This window comes from Equus quagga, chromosome 15 (assembly GCF_021613505.1).
Source record: "Equus quagga isolate Etosha38 chromosome 15, UCLA_HA_Equagga_1.0, whole genome shotgun sequence".
In the NCBI taxonomy this organism is placed as follows: domain Eukaryota; kingdom Metazoa; phylum Chordata; class Mammalia; order Perissodactyla; family Equidae; genus Equus; species Equus quagga.
The window spans coordinates 62,728,838-62,753,527 of record NC_060281.1 but is presented as its reverse complement, the minus strand read 5'-3'; the positions used below and the strand labels follow the sequence as shown (position 1 = coordinate 62,753,527).

Sequence of the window (24,690 nt, the reverse complement as noted above, 5' to 3'; positions counted from 1 at the left end):
CAGATCTAAGAAAGGCTGGGGACAGCTCACCAGCAAAGGGCTAAGGAACCTGCTGGATGGGTGACATCTGAGTAGTGCATACTGTTACCTGGAGCAGAAAATGAACAGATTTTATTGAAACCCTCTTCTGATATCTGTGCCTTGGAATTCTGACCCTTTCAGTCACTGCTCTATAACAAGACTTAAATAATCTGAAGTCTGGGAATGTAAAAGGAATCTTCTCACATCTTTGTTTAAAAATTACCCTAAAACAGGGGAATAGAAAACAGATACAAGAAATATAAATATTATGTACATCTACTAAAGATTCGTAAGAGATTAAAAGGTGTAACAGGGGTTCAGAGAACAAGACAATCCTGTCAGGGTGATGAAGGAAAAAGCTCCTCTCAGAGGAGAACTGGAACAGGCACAGGCCAGCCAGACATGTGACCGGCAGTGAGGACACTGGCAGAGGCACCCATGGGAGCTACAGGGGGTCATCCATGCGGTTACTGAGCAAACGTCTCCTGACCAGGCACTGCGTACCAGGCAGTCAGCTAGATACTGGAGATACAGAACTGAGAAGGCCAGATTTTCTGTTTATTTGCGAATTTGCAAATTTGTGACGAACTCTTGTGGAGCATTTCTCACCTGAACCGAACACGGATAAACAAGGATATCACTCCTAGTCTAAATGTTCACGTTTCTCTACAGGAATCCCTGCTGTAGATGTAACATAATACACAGTACATGCACTCTGTTATCTTTCTAAAACCCAAAAATATAGAAATTCCAAAAGTCATGTGGGCCCAAGAGTTCTGAAAAGATTGTAGAGAAAAGTTCCAGAGGCTGTTGACCAACGATCTTGGTAATGAGAATTTGTTGTTGAAAGTCGTGTCTGCTCACTCAGTCACAGACCATGCTTACCACAGAAGGCCGAGTTCACCACCAACCTGGTGAGAACCAATCCGCTAACTACAACCTCATGGAGTTAGCTTTACTAAGCTCAACCGGGATAAAGGCCAGTGCTGAACCACATGTACAGCATTCTCCCTTGTCAATAATTATTTTACAATTAAAATATGAGTAATTTCCACAGGTTAAATCTAAAATTCCAAGCCTATTCTCCATTGGCTGTGTCATTTCTTCAGGTTGGATGGCTGGTGTGATGATACTGAGATTGAGACCTTGAATGACAAGAGGGAGTCAGCCCTATGACAGTAAGGGACAATTACTGTTTAATCAAAGAAAAAACAGTCTCGAAGAGGCCCTAAGGTGGAAGGATTTGGAAAGTCTAGGCAACAAAAAGGCCCCCTGTGCTGGAGTCAGCTGGAGAGAGGCTGGGGTGCAATGGGCAGGGACAGGGGCACCCGGCAGATTTTACTCTAAGTTTAATGGGAAGACATTGCAAGCATTTTAAGCAAGATACTAATAGGATCTGACGAAAACTTTAAAAGGATATATCTGGAATATGAACTGTGATACTGTTTCGACACAATAAAGCATATGTATAGCGAAGTAATGGAGTTTAAGGGAAAAAGATCAATTACGGCCAACTGGAGGTAGAAGGCCTCATCTGACTATAACTGTGATTTCAGAAAATTAAATAACTGGTCACATAAAAATATTTAATGATTCTGGTTTTTAGTTTAGACTTTTGGAATCACTATATTGTTACTACCTAATGAGAACACTATACAATAAAGATTAAATGGTTTCTTAAGGAAGAAACCATTTTATCACCATCTAACAAAACCATCACACAACAAAAACAAACGGTGATTAAAGTACTTAATCAAAACAATGAAGATTAACTCAAATCTGTTAACAATTCACCAGCATGTCTACATACGTATATATCCAAACAGAACCTGTGTCTAATGTGAACACGACCGTTTCTGGGTAAGACTACTTCTATATAAAAATGCTAATAGGCAGATTGGTTTTATGTATTCCACACTACTTCTTACAAAGAAACACAGTATTTGATTCAGCAAGCAATAGTTACTTTTAAAATATATATTACAAAGTGATTTAAGTGACTTTCACTTGATATTACAAAAATAATACTGGTACTATGTCTGTCATCCTTCTGTGGCTCAATTTTCTTTGCTAAATTACTATAATCATCTTACTCCTACACATACTGCTGCTATCCTTTACCTTCTCAGCATCAATAATTAGGTGTCATATAAAAGTGACTAGATTCCCTAAGTAAATTTCTTTTATGATGGTCACAAGGGCGTTGCATAAAACTGTCACTTTCAGTTAGTCTGCTATATCTACGCAACAAAGGAATGTCAGTGGAAGTAAGTATGCATTACTAAAACGGTCAAATATTATAAGGTGTAATCAATTATTCTCTGGAATTTAAGAATAACTTTAAGCCATTAAGTATTAATAATAAAAGTATACTAAATTCCAAGTTATAAAAAATGAGTTTAAGCTAATAAAAAGCTAAAATCTCATCCTTCAGTAAACATGAGAAAAAACGTGAATAAGAAGAAAAGCATTTTAAGAATATGCTAATCAATAAAAGCACGTCCACATTTACTACTCTAGAAGCATCAGACTTCTTTCCAAGAACGTGAGCGACCTGAGACCACTTACCCGTTGGAGGCAGGCAGTCTTTCCAATCAAAATAGCCTGCATAAATGCCAGGTTCTAAGGAACCGACGATGGGGTCTGCTTTCAACTCAATGTAATTTTCAAAGAGTCTTTGGTCTAATTCTTTCAGTGAGGCCATGCTAACCTAAAACACACAATAAAGACTAATTGTGAGCTGTCTATTTGAGGATGAAGGAAAAAGCAAAATAATGTAAATAACAAATACTTCAGTATATTTTAAAAGCACTTACATTTTCCTACAAAAAACCATGATTTTTATTTAATTTATTTTTCAGTAATAAAGAGCCCTCTCAGCATAGCTATTTAACAGGATAAGAATTAATCTCCATGTATGGACTATACGTCGTCTTCACAGAAAGTTCAGCCCACGTGACCTGTGACTTCCCGCTGTCAGCGGGAGCTGAGCAGGGTGAACAGGTGAGCAACAGTCCTGAAAGTCTGTGCTCGGTCTCCTTGGCATCCAAGAGGACAGGAAGTCACAGAGTGCTGCAGAGAGTCCTAAGTTTGGGAGGGTATGAGAAGTCTGGGGACTCAGGAGTCTCTGCAGCAGCCTGGTATCCACCAACCTCCAACACTAGACCCGAGCACCTGCAAGCTGACAACGGAAACAAGCACACAGCTAAGGCAGCCTGGCAGCGAGAAACAGGGGTAACCGCCAACCTCCAACACAAGACCTGAGCGCCTGCAAGCTGACGACGGAAACAAGCACACAGCTAAGGCAGCCTGGCAGCGAGAAACGGGGATATCCACCCGTCAAGCAGTGAAATTCAGCTGCGTGGGAGACAAGTAACAACTTCAACTTAGAAAAATAATGAAAACCTTAAAGGAGATTAAAGTACAATACAAAATCAGACTTCATGGAGCTAAAACACATGATTTCCAAAGCTAACAACTGAGTAGATCAACTGAAAGAACTACTGGTCACTACTGAGACTGAAATTAAGTGCAATAAGTACTTCAGGGCACAGAGCGAAAATGTAAAGAGATGGAAATTATGAAGGAAGTGACTTAGAAGATAGATCTAGGAGCTCTAACATGCCAAACACGGAAATTCAAGTAGAGAAATATGAGTGGTTCAGAAGAGGTAATAATTTAACAAGCAGCAGAAGAACAAATACCTGGGTCTAAATAAACACTGAGTCTGTGATTTGAACAGGCTCGCTTAGTTCCAGGCTAGACTGATGAGATACTGCACACATCTAGGCAAAAACTGTTAAAGTTCCAAATTTCTAAATAGTAAAAAGAGAGAGAAAATCTTTTAAGCTGCTGGCTGAGTGCCAACTAAGTTTCTAATCAACTGATTCCATGACCAGCAACTCTACTTGCGGGCATCGAGCCGTGCTAAGAGGGCACACATGTCCGTGGTAAGACTCCCACAGCAACTTTGCTCATAAACCCAGCACTGGGAACAACCCAATGTCCACTACCACGAGAATGACTAAACAAAATGTGGTATCCAAACTCAGCAATAAAAGAAGATAAATTACTCACAGAAATGTAAACTGGATAAATCTCAAAAATCATTAAGCTGGAGCAAAAGCCACCAGACACAAAAGACTACAAACTGCATGGTCTCATTTTACATGAGGTTCAAGAACAGGCAAAGCTCATCTCTGCTGACAGAACAGTGCTGAGAGGGTGCCTACTGACTGCGATGGGGCATGAGGGAAATGTTTTATATCTTGATCTGGATGGTGGACTCTGGGATGTATTTACGTGTAAAAAGTCACACATCTGTACACTAAAGATTTGTGTGATTTACTGTATAAATTATCCCTCAATTTTCTAAAAAAACGTTGAAAATAAATGGATGAGGAGATAGATACCAGGCAAGTGAAACAAAAAAAGAAAGGAGTACTATTGTGTGACAAGGCAGGATTAAGGCCTTCAGCACTCGCCTCATAAATTCTGTTGTAAGAATTTAAAAAGATAAGTTGTGAAACTTGTGCAGCACATTTAAAGTACACAAATGCTAGCAGCTATTATTATTATTTCAATGCCCTATTTTCACTAATGTCCTGTTCACACTGGCCGATGAAAACTGCATGTTCAAAGAATACGGCTGTTAAGGAAGCAGAGAAAGAGTGCTTAAGGAGGCTGAAAAAGGCTCACAGAGACGTGACGCCTGAGGGCACGCTATCCTTTTTGGCCAGATGTCTCTAATAAAAACAGGGCACCTTTTCTAAGGAAAAAAAAGCAGGAGGGTGTGTGGGGGGATGCTAATTCAATATTATGTAACCAGAAATAGAAGTATTCACATATTAAATTCCTGCATACTAGAAACGGGGAGCACCTTTTAAAGTACTTCAAACAGTTGGTAAAAACTTACAGAAATACAGAATATATTAGAAGGCAGCATTTCAGATGTAGGGGCAAATAAGACTTGTGATAGTCTACCATGATAGTTCTTCATGTTCTGCTGTCATTGGCCTGACTTATATGACAGCAAGTGCTCATGATGGACAGGTCCTGGAAAACAAACACCTGCTAAGCAGATGACACATTTCCTCGATTTCCACACAGTGTCTTCAACTTACTCAAAATAGTAAAAAAGTAAAATCATTACATTATATCGTTTTATTTTAATATTTCTAATTTACCATTTTAAAAACTTTCCAGTAAAAATGCTTTTTAAAAAGTATGTTTCTGAGAAACAAAAAAATAACAGGAAAAAACCCTATTATTTTCATTTCAAAGATGACAGAAAGAGTACATTAAACTGAGCCATCTCTATAGAAATAAACTCATCAAACTACAATTGGAACATCTATCTAAGTGAATTCACATTACTAGGTTCAGGCAAATTAATATATTTTTTAAATTTTTTATAAATGGATGGCTGGACAGATGGCAAACCGACATTCCTTTATGTTATTGAACCATAACTTGTCAAATGTGGACAAAACAAATGCCAGTAAATAATTAATTTTAAAAAAACCTCTTAATCCCTAGTAGAGATGGCACTATTTAAAAAAAAGAACTGAGGACAAACAGGACATACTGAAGGGTGATACCTTCTACCATAATTCTAACCTGATGACTTACTGCTAATCTTTACTATTCCCCAAACTTCTCTTTTTCTGTGAATTTTTAATAGTCAAGTTAACCACCTCACATCCCATTAACGAGGCTTCACTTGATTGCTCCAACCTCCTTCTCCTTAGTAGGGACAGTCTTTCATTTGATGATAGACTATTTGATTTGTCCACCCACACAGAACGATCTGAGGGGCACCGGAAGGAACTTCACTGCTGCCACCTCCTCACTGATGTGTAAAATTGTACCATTCCAAACTAAGCTTAATCATCTCCTTTCACCTAGCAACAAAAACCAAGAGGAGTTTCTAGAAGCGAAATACAACTGAAATAAAATGTCAACAGACAGCAAATTTCAGCAAGATTAGACACAACTGAAGAAACTGTGAATGAGAAGAGAGAACTAAATAAATTATTCCTAAGCATTACAGAGAATTAAAGATGAGGGGAAAAACGTGAGAGAAAAACGTAAGAGACATGGAGAACAGAGTGAGAAAGTCTAACATAATATACCCAATTGGAGATCTTGAAAGAGAGAAAAGAGTGAATAATGGAAGAACAAATTTGAAGAGCTAATAGATAAGAATTTTCCGTAACTGATTAAAAGTATGAGAGTCAGGGAAAAAAGCAAAAAAAAAAAAAATCATACCAAGAGACACATCATAGTGGAACCACAGAATATTAGAGACAAAAGAAAATATCTAAAAGTAGCCAGAGAGGCTTTAATACATCTTTCTCAGTAATCAACAGATTAAAGACCAAGACAAACAAAAGAAATGGAAATAGAAGGTTGAACAACATAATTCACAAACTTGTCTTATAGACATATATGGAGCATGGTATTCAAAACTGAGGGACATAATCTTTTCAAGCAAGGTAGAATATTTCAGAAAACTCACTTCCAACGAAGTTAATTACATGATATTTCATTGACCGCAGAACAATGAGCTTAAAAATCTCTAACAAAGAGAAAACTAACTCCCAATCTGGAAACTAACTGCTCCTCTAACTTGAAAATTTAAAATCACACTTCTATATATCTTGTGTGCCAAAGAAAAACACACAATTAAAATTAGCAAATACAAAAGTGAATCACAACTAATATATCATATATTAACATGTAGAACACAGCTTAAAACATAGAGGGAAATTCATAGCCTTAAATATTCATATTAAAAAGGCAGAAAAGTTTGGAACAAATGAGCTATGTAAATAAAACACTTAAGCTAAGAGCCCAAATTACTGCATGAGAAAACAGGATACAGAGAGAGATCACTAAAGCCAAAAGTTCGTTCTTAAAAAGACTCTGGCAAGACTGATCAAGAAAAAAAGAATGAAAATATTAACCACGCAATATTAAGTATAAAAGGGGGTCGCAATCTCAGATGCCGTTGAGATTGAAATAATAACATGAAACTATTATAAACAACTTTATGCCAATAAATTTGCAAATTTAGACAAAATGGACAAGATCCAAGAAAAACACAGATGACCAAAACTAGCAAGAAGAAACAGAAAACATGAATGGTTCTTTAATCATTAAAGAAATTTAACCAGTCATTAAAAATTGTCTCACTAAGGAAATACTGGGCCTAGAAGGTTTTACGACGAAAGAGTTCTTCTAAATATTCAAAGAACCAATCATTCTAATCTTATACAAACTCTTTCAGAGGAAGAAAAAAGGGAGATACTCTCTAATTTATTTTACAAACTAGCATAACCTACATGAATAAATCTCAAAAACAGTATTGAGTAGGAAAGGCAAGTCATAGAAAAACGTATGCCATATAATCCCATTTATGCTATCTAAAAGTCAAAAACAGATAATACTAAACAACGCATTGTTTAGAAACCACAGAATGCAGAAGTGGCTCTGTAGGGAGGAGAGCGATGCAAATGAGCAGTCCTGGTCACAATGCTCCATGTCTTCAGTTTGGTGGTGGGTGCACATGTATTCATTTTATTATTCTTATATTACATCTACATAAGACATATCCTTCCGTAGGGATAAAATATTTAATATAAAAATATTTGAAAAGAACTTACAATCTAGAAAAGAAGTATATCAATATTAAACTAATCATAATGTAATGTGTTAAAATGCTATCCTAGTGGTATGAACAAAGCATCATCGGAAGAAAGAAGAGGATTTGATTCATTTTGCACTTTAAGAGAATGGATGAGGAAAGGCCATTAAGGCTTTCTACAGCATGAGACATCTGTATCTGAGATGGGCTTTGAAGGATGATCAAGATTTTGTCAATCAAGACTGAGGAAAAGGCATTCCAGACAGATAGTACAACACAAGCCAAAGGTACATGTTCTCACAACAGAGCTGGTAAGCTGATGCTGAATGGATGAGTGAGCAGACAGATCATATGAAATGTTCAAGGACAGATGAGTGGCGAGATGACAGTGTACCGGCGTAGGGAGATGATTGCCTTGAGAGAAAAAGGTAAGAGGGGCCAGAACACTGCACCGAATCAACCTAAGGAGTTTAGGTTTTATTCTTCAGGCAATGAGGAGCAGTGATACGTGGAAAGGAAGAACAATGTAATCAGGTCTGTATTTTTGAAAGCCTATCCTGGAAGTCCACGCACAACGAGCTAAGAGAGTGAAAAAATTTAAGAGATTAAGCAAAGCATTTGGGAGGCAGGTTCCTGCAACAGCACAACAGTCAGTGACGAAAAGGGGCTGAGTGTGGACAGGTAGAGCAAATCAGAGAGATGCAGATGGATTCAGAAGATGGTTCAGGGGTTGAACTGAGAAGACAGCATAAACTGTCCTGTGGGATGGAGTCAAGAACAAGTTCCAAGTGCCTAGCTTGCTGACTCAATGACTATTGACTAAGATAGAAAACATACAGAGAAGCTGCTCTGAAGGAGGAAAAAAGATGGTTTTGGTTTGGGCGCTTTGATCTGAAATCCCAGTGGAAACTTCTAGTGAAGATGTCTGGTAGGAAATAGGATTGAAGCCTCGGAATGACATGCAGGTTAAAGAGAAAGATGTTGGGAAACCCGGGCATCGATGATAAACGAATGGCGGGAGCAGATGAGATCCTAAGGAAAGCGTGTACAGCGTGAAGAAGAAACAACGCAAGCCCAGGCCCAGAGGAGAGGAGCAGTCTGCGGGCGGCGGAAGACAGCTATCTGAGTGGTTGGATTTTATCTGCTCAGGTTCAAGGGTTTTGGTTTAGGAACTTCACATCCTATCCAACCGGTGAACCAATGGTTTTACTTACTTATTTCTTAGACCTCCCCAACTTCCCAAAGAGACTTTAGTACCTTTCTCTCATCTCTGAAACAACATCTTCTATGTGAAATCATATCCTTCCTCGCGTTGGGAAAGCTTTTCTGAATTACTTTCTGTATTAGGGAAGCAATACTTTACCTTATAAATTACAAGGTCCTTGAGTCCTTGCTACTGTACTCTCTCTTTATGTCTGTTTCTTTTTTCTTTCCCATTTATACAAGGAACTTGAGGCACTTAAATAGGGTCAAAAATTAAGTTCAGTATTTGTAGGCAGGGACACATCTGACTAAATATAATTCCAACTGATAAGATCTTAAACTCCAAAATAAATTAATTTACAATGAATTTATTATATAAAAATAGCCTCTAAACAAAATTTAGCTAACTTATATGATAAAAAGATGGGGAAAATAAAACAAATATAAAGAGATAAAACAGCAAGGACAAAAAGATATAGTCATTCACATCTATGAATTCAAACGATTTCAAACAAAATTTAAGAATTATATACAATTAAGCTAAAAATAATCAAATAGGTAAAATAAGGTACATATGGTTCAAATGACTCAAAAATCTTTAAAATTGATTGCTGTATGTAAAAGATCTTCCCTGGATATATATAAAAAAAAGAAGTTGCTTTCTTCCCACCCCCATGTTGGAATTTCTAAAAGAGATTTAGGGGCTTAAAATAAAAATCTCTCATCAAGAAGCTAATGCCAGACTTGTTGAATGATTACAGTCCCAAGTCTTTCAACAATCTGCAATTAGACAAACTCTAAATTAGATGTTTGTTTTTTAAAGACTGGGACAGGCTAAAAAAAGCAATTTATATATGTACAAAAATTCCTTGGAATTATATAATTACAGCTACCACAATAAAATTATATGCTAATGTATATTAACCACACAGCTCTTGTTTTCCCTTCTCAAAGGTCTCAAAAAATTAATGACTTGTGGCAAAACTCTGTATTTCCTTCACCCTTCAAGTACTTTTAAAAGGAACTCTTCTAGAACATAAACAATCAATGAACATATGAAAAAGTGTTACCCTATCAAATAGAGAAAGGCATGCAAATCAAAACATCAGGAAAGAGTATTTTTACCTATAAATTAAAAAATTATAATCAGCAATGTTGGCCAAAATGTGATGAGACCAGCTTCTGAAAAGCAATCTGGCAATATTTCCCAAGAGTCTTTGGAGCCCTAACTCTACTTCTAGGAACCTACTATGAGGACGTAATAAGAAATGTGATCAAAGATTATTTTCACCTCTCAGTGACAACAGCAACAAAAATAACTTTAAGGTTCTCAGCGAGGAACAAGTTAAAAAGGGAAAAGGTACATTCACATTAACAAATATTATAAAGCCACAAAACTCATATTTATAAAAATATTTAATAAATGGAAAAGTGCTTACAATAGAACAGTCAATAGAAAAAGACACACTCAATATAAATGGAATTCAGAAATATGTTTCATATTTTTTATAACATATACAGATATAGGAATATGGTATATATAGGTATAGGTAACATTATAGATAAAATACTGATTACTATATATACTAAAATATGACAGTGTTTATCTTTGGTACATTACAGGCGATTTTTAAAAATTTTTTTTAGACTTTTCAGTATTTCTCCTTTTTAAAAATATTGATTGAGTCTTTCTTTCATAAGTAAAAAAAAAAAAAATGCATGACTAGAAAAAAAATGTCCAAGACTTGAGAAAAAGCGAAATGGAACTGGCAATGCAAATGGAAATGCACACAAATGGCAGGACGCAGAACCCTTAGCAAACCCCCAGACCAGTTCTGGAAGGAGAGCTAAGAGAATGTCCAGTGTCTGGTGACACCAAGTTAGGAGCTCACAGTGAACTATTATCTCCCAGAGCAGGAACAGAGCCATAAAATGGATAACAACAGTTTCTGAGATCTAGGCCCCTAGAGTTATCGATCCTTTGAAAAGGGAACTATGAAAAACAATGACAGTTGGCAGCCTTTTTCCCTTAATGCAAGAAATATATTCTACCTGGTTGGCATCATGAAATTAATGAATTCACTCCTAATAAATAGAATCAGCACAAATGCTATAACTAAATCTAGTTTACTGTCTATTCATTTAATACACAACTGAATGATTTCAAAATATTCAATGGTCAATTTAAAAATTCCAAATTCAGAGTGTGAAAAATAGTCCACTATTTATTTTAAGCTGTACCCCCAGATCCTTCTTGTTACCTTGATGTCTCAAAATGATCTAGACGAAAGCTAGAAGGATATCAAAGCTTATTTGTATGTTGTTTACACTCTGCTTCCTAATCACATACTGAAGCAATGGATAGTTCCTACTTAAACTTGGTAAAAACCTAAAGAAAACTAAACTTACTGCTTCTGTTATACACAATTCCTAATCATTTCATATAATTTTAAAATGATAAAAATTTTCTCCAGTAAACATATTCATGTTATTATTGTTATTGCATAAAAACAAAGTGTCCACTTTCTATAAACACTAACTTCTCACTGCAAGAGAGCACCTTACAATTCTCAACACAAAAATTTCTGGAAATAAACTCGACATTTGGCCCTACAATCTTAAGTCACAACATTTCTCATCAGGATGATTAATCTTTACGAAAAGGCAGGAAAACAAGACAGAGCCACCCACTTTGACATTTTCATTCTTCGAAAAAAAAAATCCCAATCTAGTTCATGAACTAGAACCATCACTTATAAAAAGTATGCAATCCATCAAGAGTACTTTTTGATTTTAAGATTAACAAGATCATTATCTTTCCTATTCTTTGCACTGAGAAAACTGTACTGACCTTATAAAGTGGTTCTAGCTTAGTTTTACTTAGAAATCTGATAAACCTTTGCCCAGGAACCAACCAACCTTTAATAACAAGGTTACTTCATTTTTTCTTTTCCAGCTTACTTGAGAAAATATAAACAATGTATAACATCTAAAGTAACCTACTCCATTGATTTATACAGGCCTCATTTTTGTCCAACCTTGCTACATCCATGGATTGTAGAGTGGAAAGTTTGTATTTTTCAACTAAGATAACAAGCATCCTACAGCTGTTTTAAGCCAGTCTTGAGTGTGCATGCATGTGTGTCTACGTGTACGCATGCTCAGGGAGTAAAGCAGAAGCACCACTGTGGTCATGTGGAACCGGAGAGAGGAAGACGAGGGCTGAACAAGCAGGAAGAGGCTTTCCTGCAGGCGCAGGGAGCTCACTGCAGGCGCAGGGAGTTCACTGCTGGCTGCAGGCAAAGCTTGAACCTGAAAGAAGCCAAATCTGCACTGATTCTTAAGGATGTGGGTTTGCTGGCTTTCTCTCCTTATTTTTTTCCCTCCCTTCTAAACAGCTTAGGTAGGGAGTAAATCAGCTCTAACTCTGAGAAATCTTTGCTCTAGAGAAAAGAAGAGAGTATTAAATTAACGATTCAAGGTGAGTTATGAGAAGGGGAATCACTCCAAGATAGGGATGGGTGAAGATGGGGAAGGAATATGAATGTGGGAGGGCAAGCCGAGCGAGAAGTGTAGGGAAGCAAAAGAAAGAGGGAGCTGAGAAAAAAAATAGTCTGGAAACTAAGCGGATAGAATAACCAACTTGTCCATTAACATAATCCATTCACCTGTGTTATTTTTTCTATGCCCTGGAAGTTGTGCTTTTCAAAATGTTCCGCTATATTTAGGAAGGTGTGACGCTCCAGGTAGCAGCAATTACTGAGGACTATCAAAAGCCGCTGTTCCTAAAAACAAAGCAAATGTTTAGAAAATCACATTTATGTATCTAATCGAGAGTCTAACAGCACTTATCACTCACTAAATTTAATTATTACGTCTTGGTGTTTATCAACTTCAACACTTTGTTTTTCTTGGCTGCTTCTTTCCCAATATTAACAGAGAAACATAATACAATTCTATAATTTCACTTACTGCTCGTTATCACATAATACACTAACGAGTCAAATAATGTTCCCTTTGAAATTTAACAGCTGTATGGAAAAACATTGATGAAACAGTTAACTAGTAAAGTAGGATCAGCTGTTGTTCTTTTGAAAGGAGGTTCTACTTTGTCATTCTACTTAATACTTTGTGCACAAAAAAATCTATAAATAGATATTTTAAAATAATTACAAAAATGTATAAACTCTTAGAAATTAATTTATAAATTTTCATAACTTGGAAGAGAATTAAAATGCCATCCGTATGTTGTGATCCTTCGAAACCTTTGGGTCTCCACGGCCTTTTTTATGTAGAACAGTCTGCCTCTTATGGGGAGTGGGGGACAGAGGAGAGGGGACTCCCCCAGTGTCGGTCATGGAGAGAGTTGGAGCCCACATTCCACAATCTCCAGGGTTCTAGCCGCTTAAAGTAACTTCTTATCAAAATTACCAGAACCCAGTGCTGATGCATAAAACATCCTTTTACAGTTCAGAAGAACTATTTTATAAATAAAATTCCAGGAACGGCCTTTGTCACTGCCGCTGTGGCTCACTGAGAGCACAGCACGTTCCCCGGGCTCCTCAGGTGTGGGAGAGAGTATTCTCTGGAACAACTGTGACTAATTTAGGGTCTTGATTTAAGATCCCTTGACTAAAAGCTAAGGCAAAAACCACTTTCCAGGAAAAGTTCTCACCCATATTTTGCTCACTGTTTTGTATATAATCAAATAACCCACGTTAAAGTCAATAAAATAAGTGTGGAAATAAACAGGTCTCAGTTCTCTGAGGTACAGGAACCACTGAGGAACTACATATACTCTGTGAGCTCAACTGCCAAGCATAGCTTTTCATCTCCCCAAAACTTCATTTTGCTCATCAAATTTTTTGAAACTTTCTCAATTTCTTTATTTTAAATGTTCCTAACTATATTTCTGGCAGAGCGTAGCCTTATCCACTGCCTCTCTTGGTCATCAATAAATATAATTAAAAGGCCAAGGAATTATTAAAGTACCTTTGAACAAATGAAAGGTTGTTAACGGCCCTGAATTAACCTATGGATGGGAAATGGAGTATAAAACAAGGTAAATAGGGCTACGGCATGTATCCTACTGCACATTTTGTGAAGAAATGGCAAGTGAGAGAGCCAAAGAGCAAGCAGTGAACGCCCTGGAGAGGGCGCAGGCAAGGCTGGGGGAAAGGAGGCCACATCCGCTCTTGTGTGGAGTTCCTGTTCTGTGGTCCTTGTAAAGTACATGAAATAAAGTCAATGTAATGTTTCATCAGCCACTCTAAACATGCTGCACCCTTCAAAAATCTCAGCTGGTTTCTCAGTTATAAAAGAAATCCTTAGTCACTTTTCCTTCAAGAGTCTGCCTCCAAACATCAGCCTCATCTCAGAGTCCATCTGGGCCTGGCGCCCGTTCTCTGCCCTGTTAATTGACTCTCTTTGGCTGATTTTTCTCATTGTAAATGAATAACTATTTGAGTGACTTAAAATCTTACTCTCAATAATTGTTTTTTTCCTCAAATCTAACCAATCAGAAAAATTAAAGTGGGAAGAACTGAACAAATCAAATAGTCAAATTCTTAAACTTGGACGACTAATCAAAAGCTTATCAACAACTCAGATGAATACATGTGTTTGAAAAAAACCACTCAACCCATCAAACGGAGGACTTGCAGAGCAAAGACTATGGCCTTATGTATTATTTCAGTTATTCCTTATAGAATCCTTCTGAGACACAAGCATTACCACCCCAACTTTGTCCAGGAGAAAACTGGACATGCTCAGTGACATGTCCAACGTTATTCACTTAGTAAGAAGGAGACCAGGAAGTGAACCAGTGTCTTTTGACTCTAAACCTAGACCTTTCTTACCATAACTGCATCTCTGCTGGGTAAGAGAACAAGACCCTAAGAAGGTCTCAATAATCTGCACCAAATCTAATGAGATATCAGCCAATGGTAAAAAAAAAAAAAAACAACCCAGGAACTGAATTTGGGACCGAAGGAACAATTTTTGGAAAGTAAAGTGGGAGAGATAAGTCATGTGACTAGCAGAACCAAGGATCAAACGCTTGGGGTTTTAGTTGACAGTAAGGTCAGTGTGAGTCAACAGAGATGTAACTTAAATGTGTCGTTCTGGCTGCTTCACAGTAATCAGGGTCACATGGGAGTCCTGCTCCACCCCTGAAGGAGGACAGAAGTAGACTCAGGAGAATCACCACCACACCAAAGGGCTGCAAGCTCATCAGCTGGGAGACACCTCAACAATTTAGGGTGTTCGCTGGGGAAGGGAAGATTCTGAGGGCACACAGCAGCTGTTTTCAAACGGTGGAAAGATTATCATGTAGAAATTGGGCTTGTTCGAAAACAGCACAGTTAGCAAGATGGCTGGCAAGGTCTTCCTTAACTTAGAAGGATCTTTAGTCCACGTCTTTCTCTAGCTCTCTTTCTGTGCTCACAGCGGAAAGAATGGTTTAAACTCACCACGTTGACTTCCTCAGCTCCTAGTCGCTCTTGACCCAGTGCAGTCAGACGGCCCCTTTGGAGGTCCTCTGGGGTAGTTCTCCCACTGTCACACATAGCCTCCTAACTGCCATGCCCATGAGGCTCCAGTTTTCATCTGACGCAACCTGATCCTCCGTCAGTATGCGATACCGTTAAATATTCCTCTGTTTAAATGCTCTTGTCTATCTCAAGAAAAGTGCTCTATCTGGATGCTGTTCTCTCTCTCTCTGATTATTCCTTTTCAAGAATCTTCAAAGCTCTCTGCTTCTGGTCACCCCTTACATACTGGTACCCCAACCTTATTTTGATATATTTGGTCCTCCTCTCATTCTACGAGTATTTTCCCTAGTACTCTCACTCACTCCCAGGTCTTATAATACACTTACACACTGCTGATTCACAAATCTCTATCTAGATTTCTCTCCGGGGACCAGACAAGTATATCCAATCACCCACAAGAAATCTCCACCTGAATGTCACTCATTCAACACATTTGGTCCCAAACTGAATTTTTAATCTTCCTTTAGAACATTTTTCTTCCTGAATTCTATCAATGGTACCATTATCTACCTAGTCATCCAAGTAATTAAAGCTAGAATAGTTTTTTTTTTAAAAAATTACTTTGATTAAACTATCCTTTTCCTAATATAACAAATCCCTTATTTAGGAACTCATAATAATTGTGGAAATGATGTAGGGCAGGAAATTTAGGTCACATATTTTCTTTCTTGAGAGATACAATCACATACATACACACACATCCTTCAAGCTAATGACAAATCAGAAGGGGTATTATTTTTTTAAGGTAGCTGGGGTTTGGATTTCAACAGCTGAACTTATACATGTGATAAAGTATGTGTGTGAATCATCCCTAATTACAAGTATATGTTAAAAAACATGTGTGTGTATATATATAAAAGGTGGTTTGGTTTGGTTTTTGCCATGGAACTTGTGTCCAAATAAAATGCTATTAGGGAATTCATAGAAATAAAACAGAGAAAAGCAGAACTTCTCGGGTTAAGGAGGAAAAATGTGGGGAGAAGGGCATCTGTCCTTTGCATCCTCACCCAGGGAACCACCAGGGCATCTGTTTCACACTCAAGGGCCTGCAGGATGCATGGAACTACTTAAGCTCAACTTCAGCTAAACAGTGTTTAAGTGTGAAATACATATAAAGTTAGATTTTTATTAAAATTTTCACAAAACAAAACATAGCTTCAGGGTAGAGAGTAGTATGCCACAGCCGCAGCCAAAGTAATTTAGACTGACTTATGAAACAGTCATTATACAGTTTTAAAACGACATGTTTTACTTTCTATTTATCATCTAATTATTTATCATCTTACCGAAGTCAAACTAATGTCTTCATGGATACTTCCAAACAAATCAGGAGAAGAAACATCCATGGAAAGACTGAATATAGAAGCAAGTAAGAGAATAGTTACAATCAAAGCAGTAAAATAAAAAACGCTAATATAATGTTATATGTCAATTATACCGCAATTTAAAAAAAACTGCTGTGAACCCATTTGGTCTTAAAAGCTTTTGGTCAAAAATTACACAACTTTCTGTTAAGTTTTTTATATTTAATAATTAACAGTTCAAAGTGGACACTATGGAGTGTCTATTAACATAGGCCATATGAAATTTGCTTTCGGATCTTCCCAATATTGACTTAGCAGGAATTCTTTTCTTTAAACTTAACCAACTGATTTTAGAATTCCTATGGAAGACTGAGTAGATGAAAATATCAAATAATATTTCAAAGTAGAGAAGCAATAAAAGGAAACTAATCTGAAAAACATTAAAAAATAAACTAATGATAAAATGACACAAACTGATAGAAAATATATATGAATAAAAGAAACAAGATAAAGTTCAGAAATACGTTGCACCAAATATTATAATTCAATGATGTATGAAACAGAAATTGTAACAAAACAATAAGGAAAGATTTACTTAACCAGTAACATAAGGGAACTGATTAACAATACACATTCCTGGTAGATTAATGTGGTAAATTAATTTTAAACATATAAAACCAAATCAAAGAAAAATTAGAATAATTAAATATTTATTAGGACTCAGAGAGGTGACAGTCTTACATACTGAGAGGCAAAAACCAATACCAAGAAACAGACAAACACGGAGAAATTCTCAAATTGTCAATTATAGATTTAAGAGGCGTCTATTTAGCATCATCTGTGTCAGAGCATAAAACTTAAGTGCACAGAAGTTAAGCGTGTCAAATATCATTCAGAAAAACTGGATTTTTGAGAAGTCCTATAGAACAGCATTATGAAAGAATTATCACATGGTTTTGCAAATATCAAAACATCAAGCTATCCTCTGGAGCTCAAATGAGTAAGCCTGACCCAGACTTAAAAATCCTACTAACATAATTAGTCTGTAACAAGAGTATCGCTGCCATCCTCTAACACGAGAATTACAGAAGTTACCAAGTAGGAACTAACTACCTACTTTAATTTCCTACTTTACTACTTATAAAACTTGTCTCTTTGGATAAGCAGTAAGCTAGTCAATCATGTGTTCAGTGTGCTATCATGTTGCCAGTAATGCTGAGTTCAGAAGATAAAGCAATTATGGAAAGAATATAGATCAAATATATAAATTATAACTTTAACATGAACAATCTATCTCTCTGATTGGAAATCTTAAGATATAACACCAACTAGTCTACACTTTGTTAACACTTCTACGTGTGCAATGAGATTGACTTCAGTTTTACTCACTGTGCAGTATCTACATCAGCATCAGGCTTGGCGCTCAATTGTTCTAGACAGTGTACAAAAATCTAAGTCAAAAACAACAAGTGTCAGTGATATGAACTCTTAGACTCTAACCTATTTGGACATTAAAAATAATTTTACATAGGGGCCGGCCTGGTGGCACAATGGTTACGTTCGTGTGCTCCACTTCAGCACTATGGGGTTCATGGGTTTGGATCCCAGGCACAGACCTAGTACCACTCATCAAGCCACAGTGTGGTGGCATCCCACATAAAATAGAGGAAGAATGGCAGAGATGTTAGCTCAGGACCAATCTTCCTCATACACACACAAAAATAATAATTTTATATAAATAAAAAAACAGAAATATATATCCACGGGCTGGCCCCGTGGCCGAGTGGTTAAGTTTGCTGCAGGCGGCCCAGTATTTCGTTGGTTCGAATCCTGGGCGTGGACATGGCACTGCTCATCAAACCACGCTGAGGCAGCGTCCCACGTGCCACAACTAGAAGGACCTACAACGAAGAATATACAACTATGTACCGGGGGACTTTGGGGAGAAAAAGGAAAAAAAAAAGAAATATCCTGTAAGTGGTATACATGCATGTATGTCTCCCATAAGTGACAGAATATATACTCCACCAGTGTATATCACATGAGTGACAGAAAATTAAAGTCACCTGCGTTGTGATTCAATTATTAAGTTCTTGAATATATTTTAGGAAGAAGACCTTATCCTTTCTCTCATTCACTCACTCACATGCTCAACTTTATGTCCCCATAAAATACTGGTCCCAATCACAGAACTTTATGCTACAAATATGATATAAACAATTATCATGTCACTTAATCTGTGCTCTAACAAAAATAGATACAAAGTATCAAGAGAACACAGAAAGGGGAGCATAATATAAATGAAATATTGGAGCATTGCTAAAACAAGTTGGAATTAACCTTACCTGGAACGTTATTTATTTTGTTATCTTACTTACCACAAACTATTATGTACTCAGACAAAAAGGAAAAAGAACACATATTTAACATATGTTGCACCATATATTATAAGTAGGAGGGGTTGACTAATAATTTGCAGCCCTCCAGGCTTCAGGGCATCAGTGCTTTTACATGTTACCTGCATGATATGGATGCTTAGTTGGCAAACCTCCTCCTGTGTTTTAGGTTGTTGAAAGACCTGTAAGGAAGAATTTTGATGAAAATTTTGGGACTTAGCTAAGAAAACAAAATTTTTGTTTACAAAGTTTGATATAAAAAATTAACACATGGCAAACTGCTTCCAGTGTGGGTAACCTTTCTATGAAAAGGGACAGGAGTGGGACCTGGCCTATGGGAGGTGTTTCTTCTGCCTGTAGTGGTCCCGGCCTGGGAAGACACTGGCATGGCACTGCCTGACCACACCCAGGTTGCCATGCTCTGTCTGTGAGTGTTAGCAGTGCAAGCTCTCTGCCGACAACACTTAACGCTCACATTGTAACTTCCTTCAGCCAATCTCAGAACTAACACATCAAGGGCCCATGTAGGGGGCAAGCAAGCAGTCAGGGGAAAAAGCTCTTGTGCTGGAATGACTCAAAAATCTACAACCGTGATTCCCAAGGGTTCCCTGGAAAAGTTTACAACAGAGTTTGAACATAAGAGAAACTTACACTGGCTTCTCCAGGCTTGCACTCTAGAACGCCTTTGAGTGACTGCAGAGAACGCACAATGCACTGCTCAAACTGACACGGCTGAAGGAAAAACATGGGCATCTTAAAATGGAAAATAACCATTGATTATTAAGACACTTAACACAAGCGAGTATGGCCCAAGACTCAATTTTCCAGATTTATGGAAGGGAACAGAGACACCAATCATCTGACAATCTCCTAGGCACTAAGATTTACGTTTGGCATGTTCTGCACTCGGTATTTAGAAAATGGGTGAATCTTAAGACTCTCAAATACATCTAATTCAACCAGAACAGAAGTCAGGTATAACTAAAATGTTTCTTCAAAACTCTAGTCTTCTAAGAGGCAAATGACATGCTGAAGAGCAGATACAACAAGTTTCTATAGTAAACGCTATTTCCAGGGTGCGTTCTGGGACGAGCTCACTCTCCAAGATCTTCCACATCTCTGGTACTGTTCAACAAAATTGAATGTTAGTAATCATGATCCAGAGGAGGTCCAAGGTCTTTAATTCAAAAAAGTCATTACAGTCATTTTCTATATACATTGTCAGAAAATGAAACTTGAAAATATGTCCAACAAATGGCATTCAAAGTAAGTTTAAATGAATCCTGACTGTATTTAAGGTTTTACTTTGTGCCAGGCATACCCTAGGTGATGGGAATATCAGAATAAGACAGACAGAGTTCTCATTAAGCGCATATTCTAGGGCAGGAGACACTATCACAACAGACAGTCAACAAAACCCTGACTTTTTACTAAAAAGAAAAACAAACTATAGAAATAAAATTAAGTGCAATTGCAAACCAGACAAAGCATTATGAAAAAACAAGTGAAAACTCAAGACAAAAATGGTGCTGGGGTGCCTGCTCTGACCAGGAGAGTCAAAGGCCTCCTGAGACAGGGAGGAGACGGAAGATGAGACCTGAAGGGCAAGAGGGGCTGGCGGGGAAGAAAAGGGAGCAGGGAGGCCTGCTGTGCACAGTCCCCCAGCGGGCCGAGCCCTCGCCAGGAGCCACAAGAAGAGCCAGCTGTGCTTCACAGCCAGCGGGGGCTCCCGGGCTGGAGGCCAGCTAAGGGGCTGGATCTCACGCAGGTGGTGGGCTGTGCACGGCACAGATTCACCAGCCCAGCTCTGTGTAAAACTCCACAGCAGAGCCTCTCCCCCACACAAGCTTCAGTGTTTTTTTTACTGAAGATCAATTTTTTTAAAAGTTTGGAAAAAAACTGAACAGAAGAAGGAGACACCTGTATACAAACAAAAAAAAGACAAGTTTATCTTCTTACAAAAAGGAACCCAGACAATTAAGGAAAGCTGAAACAGTGCCTCAACTTGAATGCCATTTTAATAATGCACTTTGAAGCCACCAGAGGGCACCATAAAGAATACTTGAAAGTAGAATTACCCAAAAAAAAAGGAATATAGGATGAAATATCAACTGCACAGAAAGTATTTAAAGGGTCAAAACATTTGTTAGGCACCTGACCTTATCCAAACCACCTGCCTCATAAGGTATGACAATCTAAGATGTTAAAATGATAATAAGAGTAGGAATTAAATCCAAAATTCAACTGTGGGGGGCCGGGCCCGTGGCCTAGTGGTTAAGTTCAGTATGCTCCGCTTTGGTGACCCAGGTCTGGTTCTCGGGCACAGACCTACCCTACTTGTTGGCGGCCATGCTGTGGCAGCAACCCATATACAAAACAGAGGAAGACTAGCAACAGATGTTAGCTCAGGGCCAATCTTCCTCAGAGGGAAAAAAAAATTCAACTGTGGGCAGTTAAATGTTGATGCTCATGTTGGTTATCTAGATTTCTTGCATTAAAACTTGGACTAGATTTCCTTATTTTCTTTTTATATCTATATTAATATAATAAATGGAAAGAGAACACTAGAGAGCCAAATGGGTAGTTTCAGCTAAACTGGGAGTAAATGACAGTCTGAACATCTACTATTTCTTTCTTCTAGAAAGACAGTCCTATCTCTGCACACCGTCAGTGAATCATCCACGTTAGCTGACTCTAAGGAGTTAAAGCAAACCATTCCAGTTCTTCTGAAAGAAAAAAATTCTCAGAATGATCCAAAGTGAAAAAAGGTAGAACAGATTTTCAGCATGAGAAGAAAACAGGATGCTTCAAAGAAGCTGCTTCAGAGCACTGCAGTCAGGTTTGAATTAGAGGTGATGTACCAGCTGAAAGAACCGTCATGAGGCACAGGCACCTTCATTTCTTTAACTGGATAAGAAACACTTTCCCAGCCCAGCAACATGTAAAGAAAAACACATTCTCATTTCAAACAAATGGGAGTGGTGCTATGGAAATGTCAAGAAAATATAAATCAGAGGTACATAATAATCTTTGACGCAATTTAAGGAATTGTTCAAAATCTAAGAATTTAGCAGATTTTACTTAGGTTAAAATATTAAAAGCTGGAACCTAGATGCTACTCTAACACTTATTCACCTTTTCTCTTAAGTGAGGCCCATGGTGAACAGCTAAAAATGTGGTCCAGTTCCAGTCTATTCTCCAAAGCGTCCAACTCGAGGGCCTGGCTAACACCAGGAGTGCAAGTTCCTGCGGGTCACTCATCCACAAGGTGCAGTGCGTGTAGTTGTCTGCCTCGCGTGTGTGAGACCAAACAGGAAATTAGTTATTCTAGTGTTAGAGTTTCTAACGTCTGTAGTCAAACTTTAAATTGACTACAAAGAATTTTCTATAACAACCATTTCAGAGCATTTCAAAGGGGCTCATCTACTATAATCAAACAAACAACCTTACACTTGGCAGCCAGCACACAGGCACACACTTGGACACAGACATGGCAGCCAGCACACAGGCACACACTTGGACACAGACATGGCAGCTAGCACACAGGCGCGCACACTGGGACACAGACATGGCAGCTAGCACAAAGGTGCACACACTGGGACACAGACGTGGCAGCCAGCACACAGGCACACACTGGGACACGGATATGGCAGCCAGCACACAGGCACACAGGCTGGGACATGGACGTGGCAGCCAGCACACAGGCATACACTCGGACATGGACATGGCAGCCAGCACACAGGCACACACGCTGGGACACGGACATGGCAGCCAGCACACAGGCAAACACTGGGACACAGATGCAGCAGCCAGCACACAGGTGCACACGCTGGGACACGGACGTGGCAGCCAGCACACAGGCACACACGCTGGGACACGGACGTGGCAGCCAGCACACAGGCACACACTGGGACACAGATGCGGCAGCCAGCACACAGGTGCACACGCTTGGACACGGACGCGGCAGCCAGCACACAGGCACACACGCTGGGACATGGACGCAGCAGCCAGCACACAGGCGCACATGCTAGGACAAGGACGCGGCAGCCAGCACACATGCACACACTGGGACACAGATGCGGCAGCCAGCACACAGGCGCACACACTAGGACACAGATGCGGCAGCTATCCCGGAAGCACATTCTGGACTGACTGTGTACAGGAAACATTAACCTAAAGAAGGATCTAAAGCAAACATGTATTTCATGGCTGAGTTTTGTTGAATGTCTGTCCTTGTTTTTTTAATGAAACATAAACCCTTACAAACAGCTCTGTTTTCTCAAATTGAATGTATACATTCTTTCCTTTGCACAAGATTGATCTGAAGCAGGTATCAGAAGCTAAGCATCAAGGTAACTCCTGCCTAATCTAGCCTGGCTTTCCCTGGGGCCAGCTCTCCAGCGTTGATGGGTCTGACCCTCGCCGGGGGCCGTCTTCCAGGCTTACTGCAATCATCAAGCAGGAGAGGGTTATAAGAAACAGCTGTGAAAACAGTCGGGCGTGACATAACCCTAAGGGATGATTATTATAGTGGCCCCAGTGCTACAAGTGTTAATTTAATAAATAAAAATCCTGTATATGGGTCGTTTCGTGTTTTATTCCACAGTGGCTCATTTAATCTTAACCAGTGACACTGCGAGTAAGCACTCTGCTGCTTCCTTAACTAGGGGCAGAGAAGTGAGTGGCTTCTTTAAGACTGCATGGCCATCAGGTGGCAGAACTAAGGACTGAACCTGAGTATGACTCTAAATCCAGTACATTTTCCTCTATACCAGTGCTGTCCAACAGAAGTTTAATGCAAGCCACAAACACAAGGCATATATGTAATTTTAGAATTTCCAGTAATCATATTAAGAAAACTAAAAGGAAAAAATTAATTTTAATATAATTTATGTAATGTAACATATCAAAATATTATTATTTCAATATGTAATCAATATAGAAAGTTGATATATTTTACATTCTTTCTTTTTGTACTGAGTCCTTGAAGTCTGGTGTGTATTTACAGGAGCCACATCTCAGGTCTGCTCCATACCTCCTTTCTCTAAATATTTAGTGTGACAGAATTAGTTATAGGATAGTTTGTATTTAAATACAAATAATTGTGAAAAATAGAATAAACCAAATAAGTTAAAGCAGATGGCCTCTATTTTATTAACAAAATAATTTTTATTAAAAAAATAAATAAAATAAGTAAATCCTTTAAAATATAATTATAATAGATGTGTTAAAAATAATACATTTCCCAGGGGCTGGCCCCATGGCCGAGTGGTTAAGTTCACGCGCTCCGCTGCAGGCAGCCCAGTGTTTCGTTGGTTTGAATCCTGGGCGCGGACACAGCACTGCTCATCAGGCCACGCTGAGGCAGCGTTCCACATGCCACAACTAGAAGGACCCACAACTAAGAATATACAACTATGCACTGGGGGGCTTTGGGGAGAAAAAGGAAAAAATAAAATCTTTAAAAAATAATAATAATAATACATTTCCCTAACTAATTTCAAGCATGATTTAATTTAGAAAAATTTGGAATTATGCACTGCTATTTTAAACCACAGCATTACGTA

General features: G+C 38.3%; 1 protein-coding gene across 6 annotated transcripts in view; it reads right to left on the bottom strand.

Moving 5' to 3' along the window:
- Positions 1–24,690, bottom strand: part of EXOC2 (exocyst complex component 2) — a 203,679-nt gene that overhangs the window by 47,014 nt on the left and 131,975 nt on the right. For 5 of the 6 annotated variants that reach the window (XM_046639503.1, XM_046639504.1, XM_046639502.1 and 2 more), the window contains 6 exons: positions 19,775–19,855; positions 19,246–19,305; positions 18,117–18,178; positions 16,710–16,776; positions 12,541–12,657; positions 2,590–2,731 (listed from right to left, as the gene is read on the bottom strand). In XM_046639503.1, the coding sequence (XP_046495459.1) occupies positions 2,590–2,731; positions 12,541–12,657; positions 16,710–16,776; positions 18,117–18,178; positions 19,246–19,305; positions 19,775–19,855 (529 nt within the window). The remainder of the gene's footprint in view (positions 1–2,589; positions 2,732–12,540; positions 12,658–16,709; positions 16,777–18,116; positions 18,179–19,245; positions 19,306–19,774; positions 19,856–24,690) is intronic. The other variant, XM_046639506.1, reaches the window with a different exon arrangement.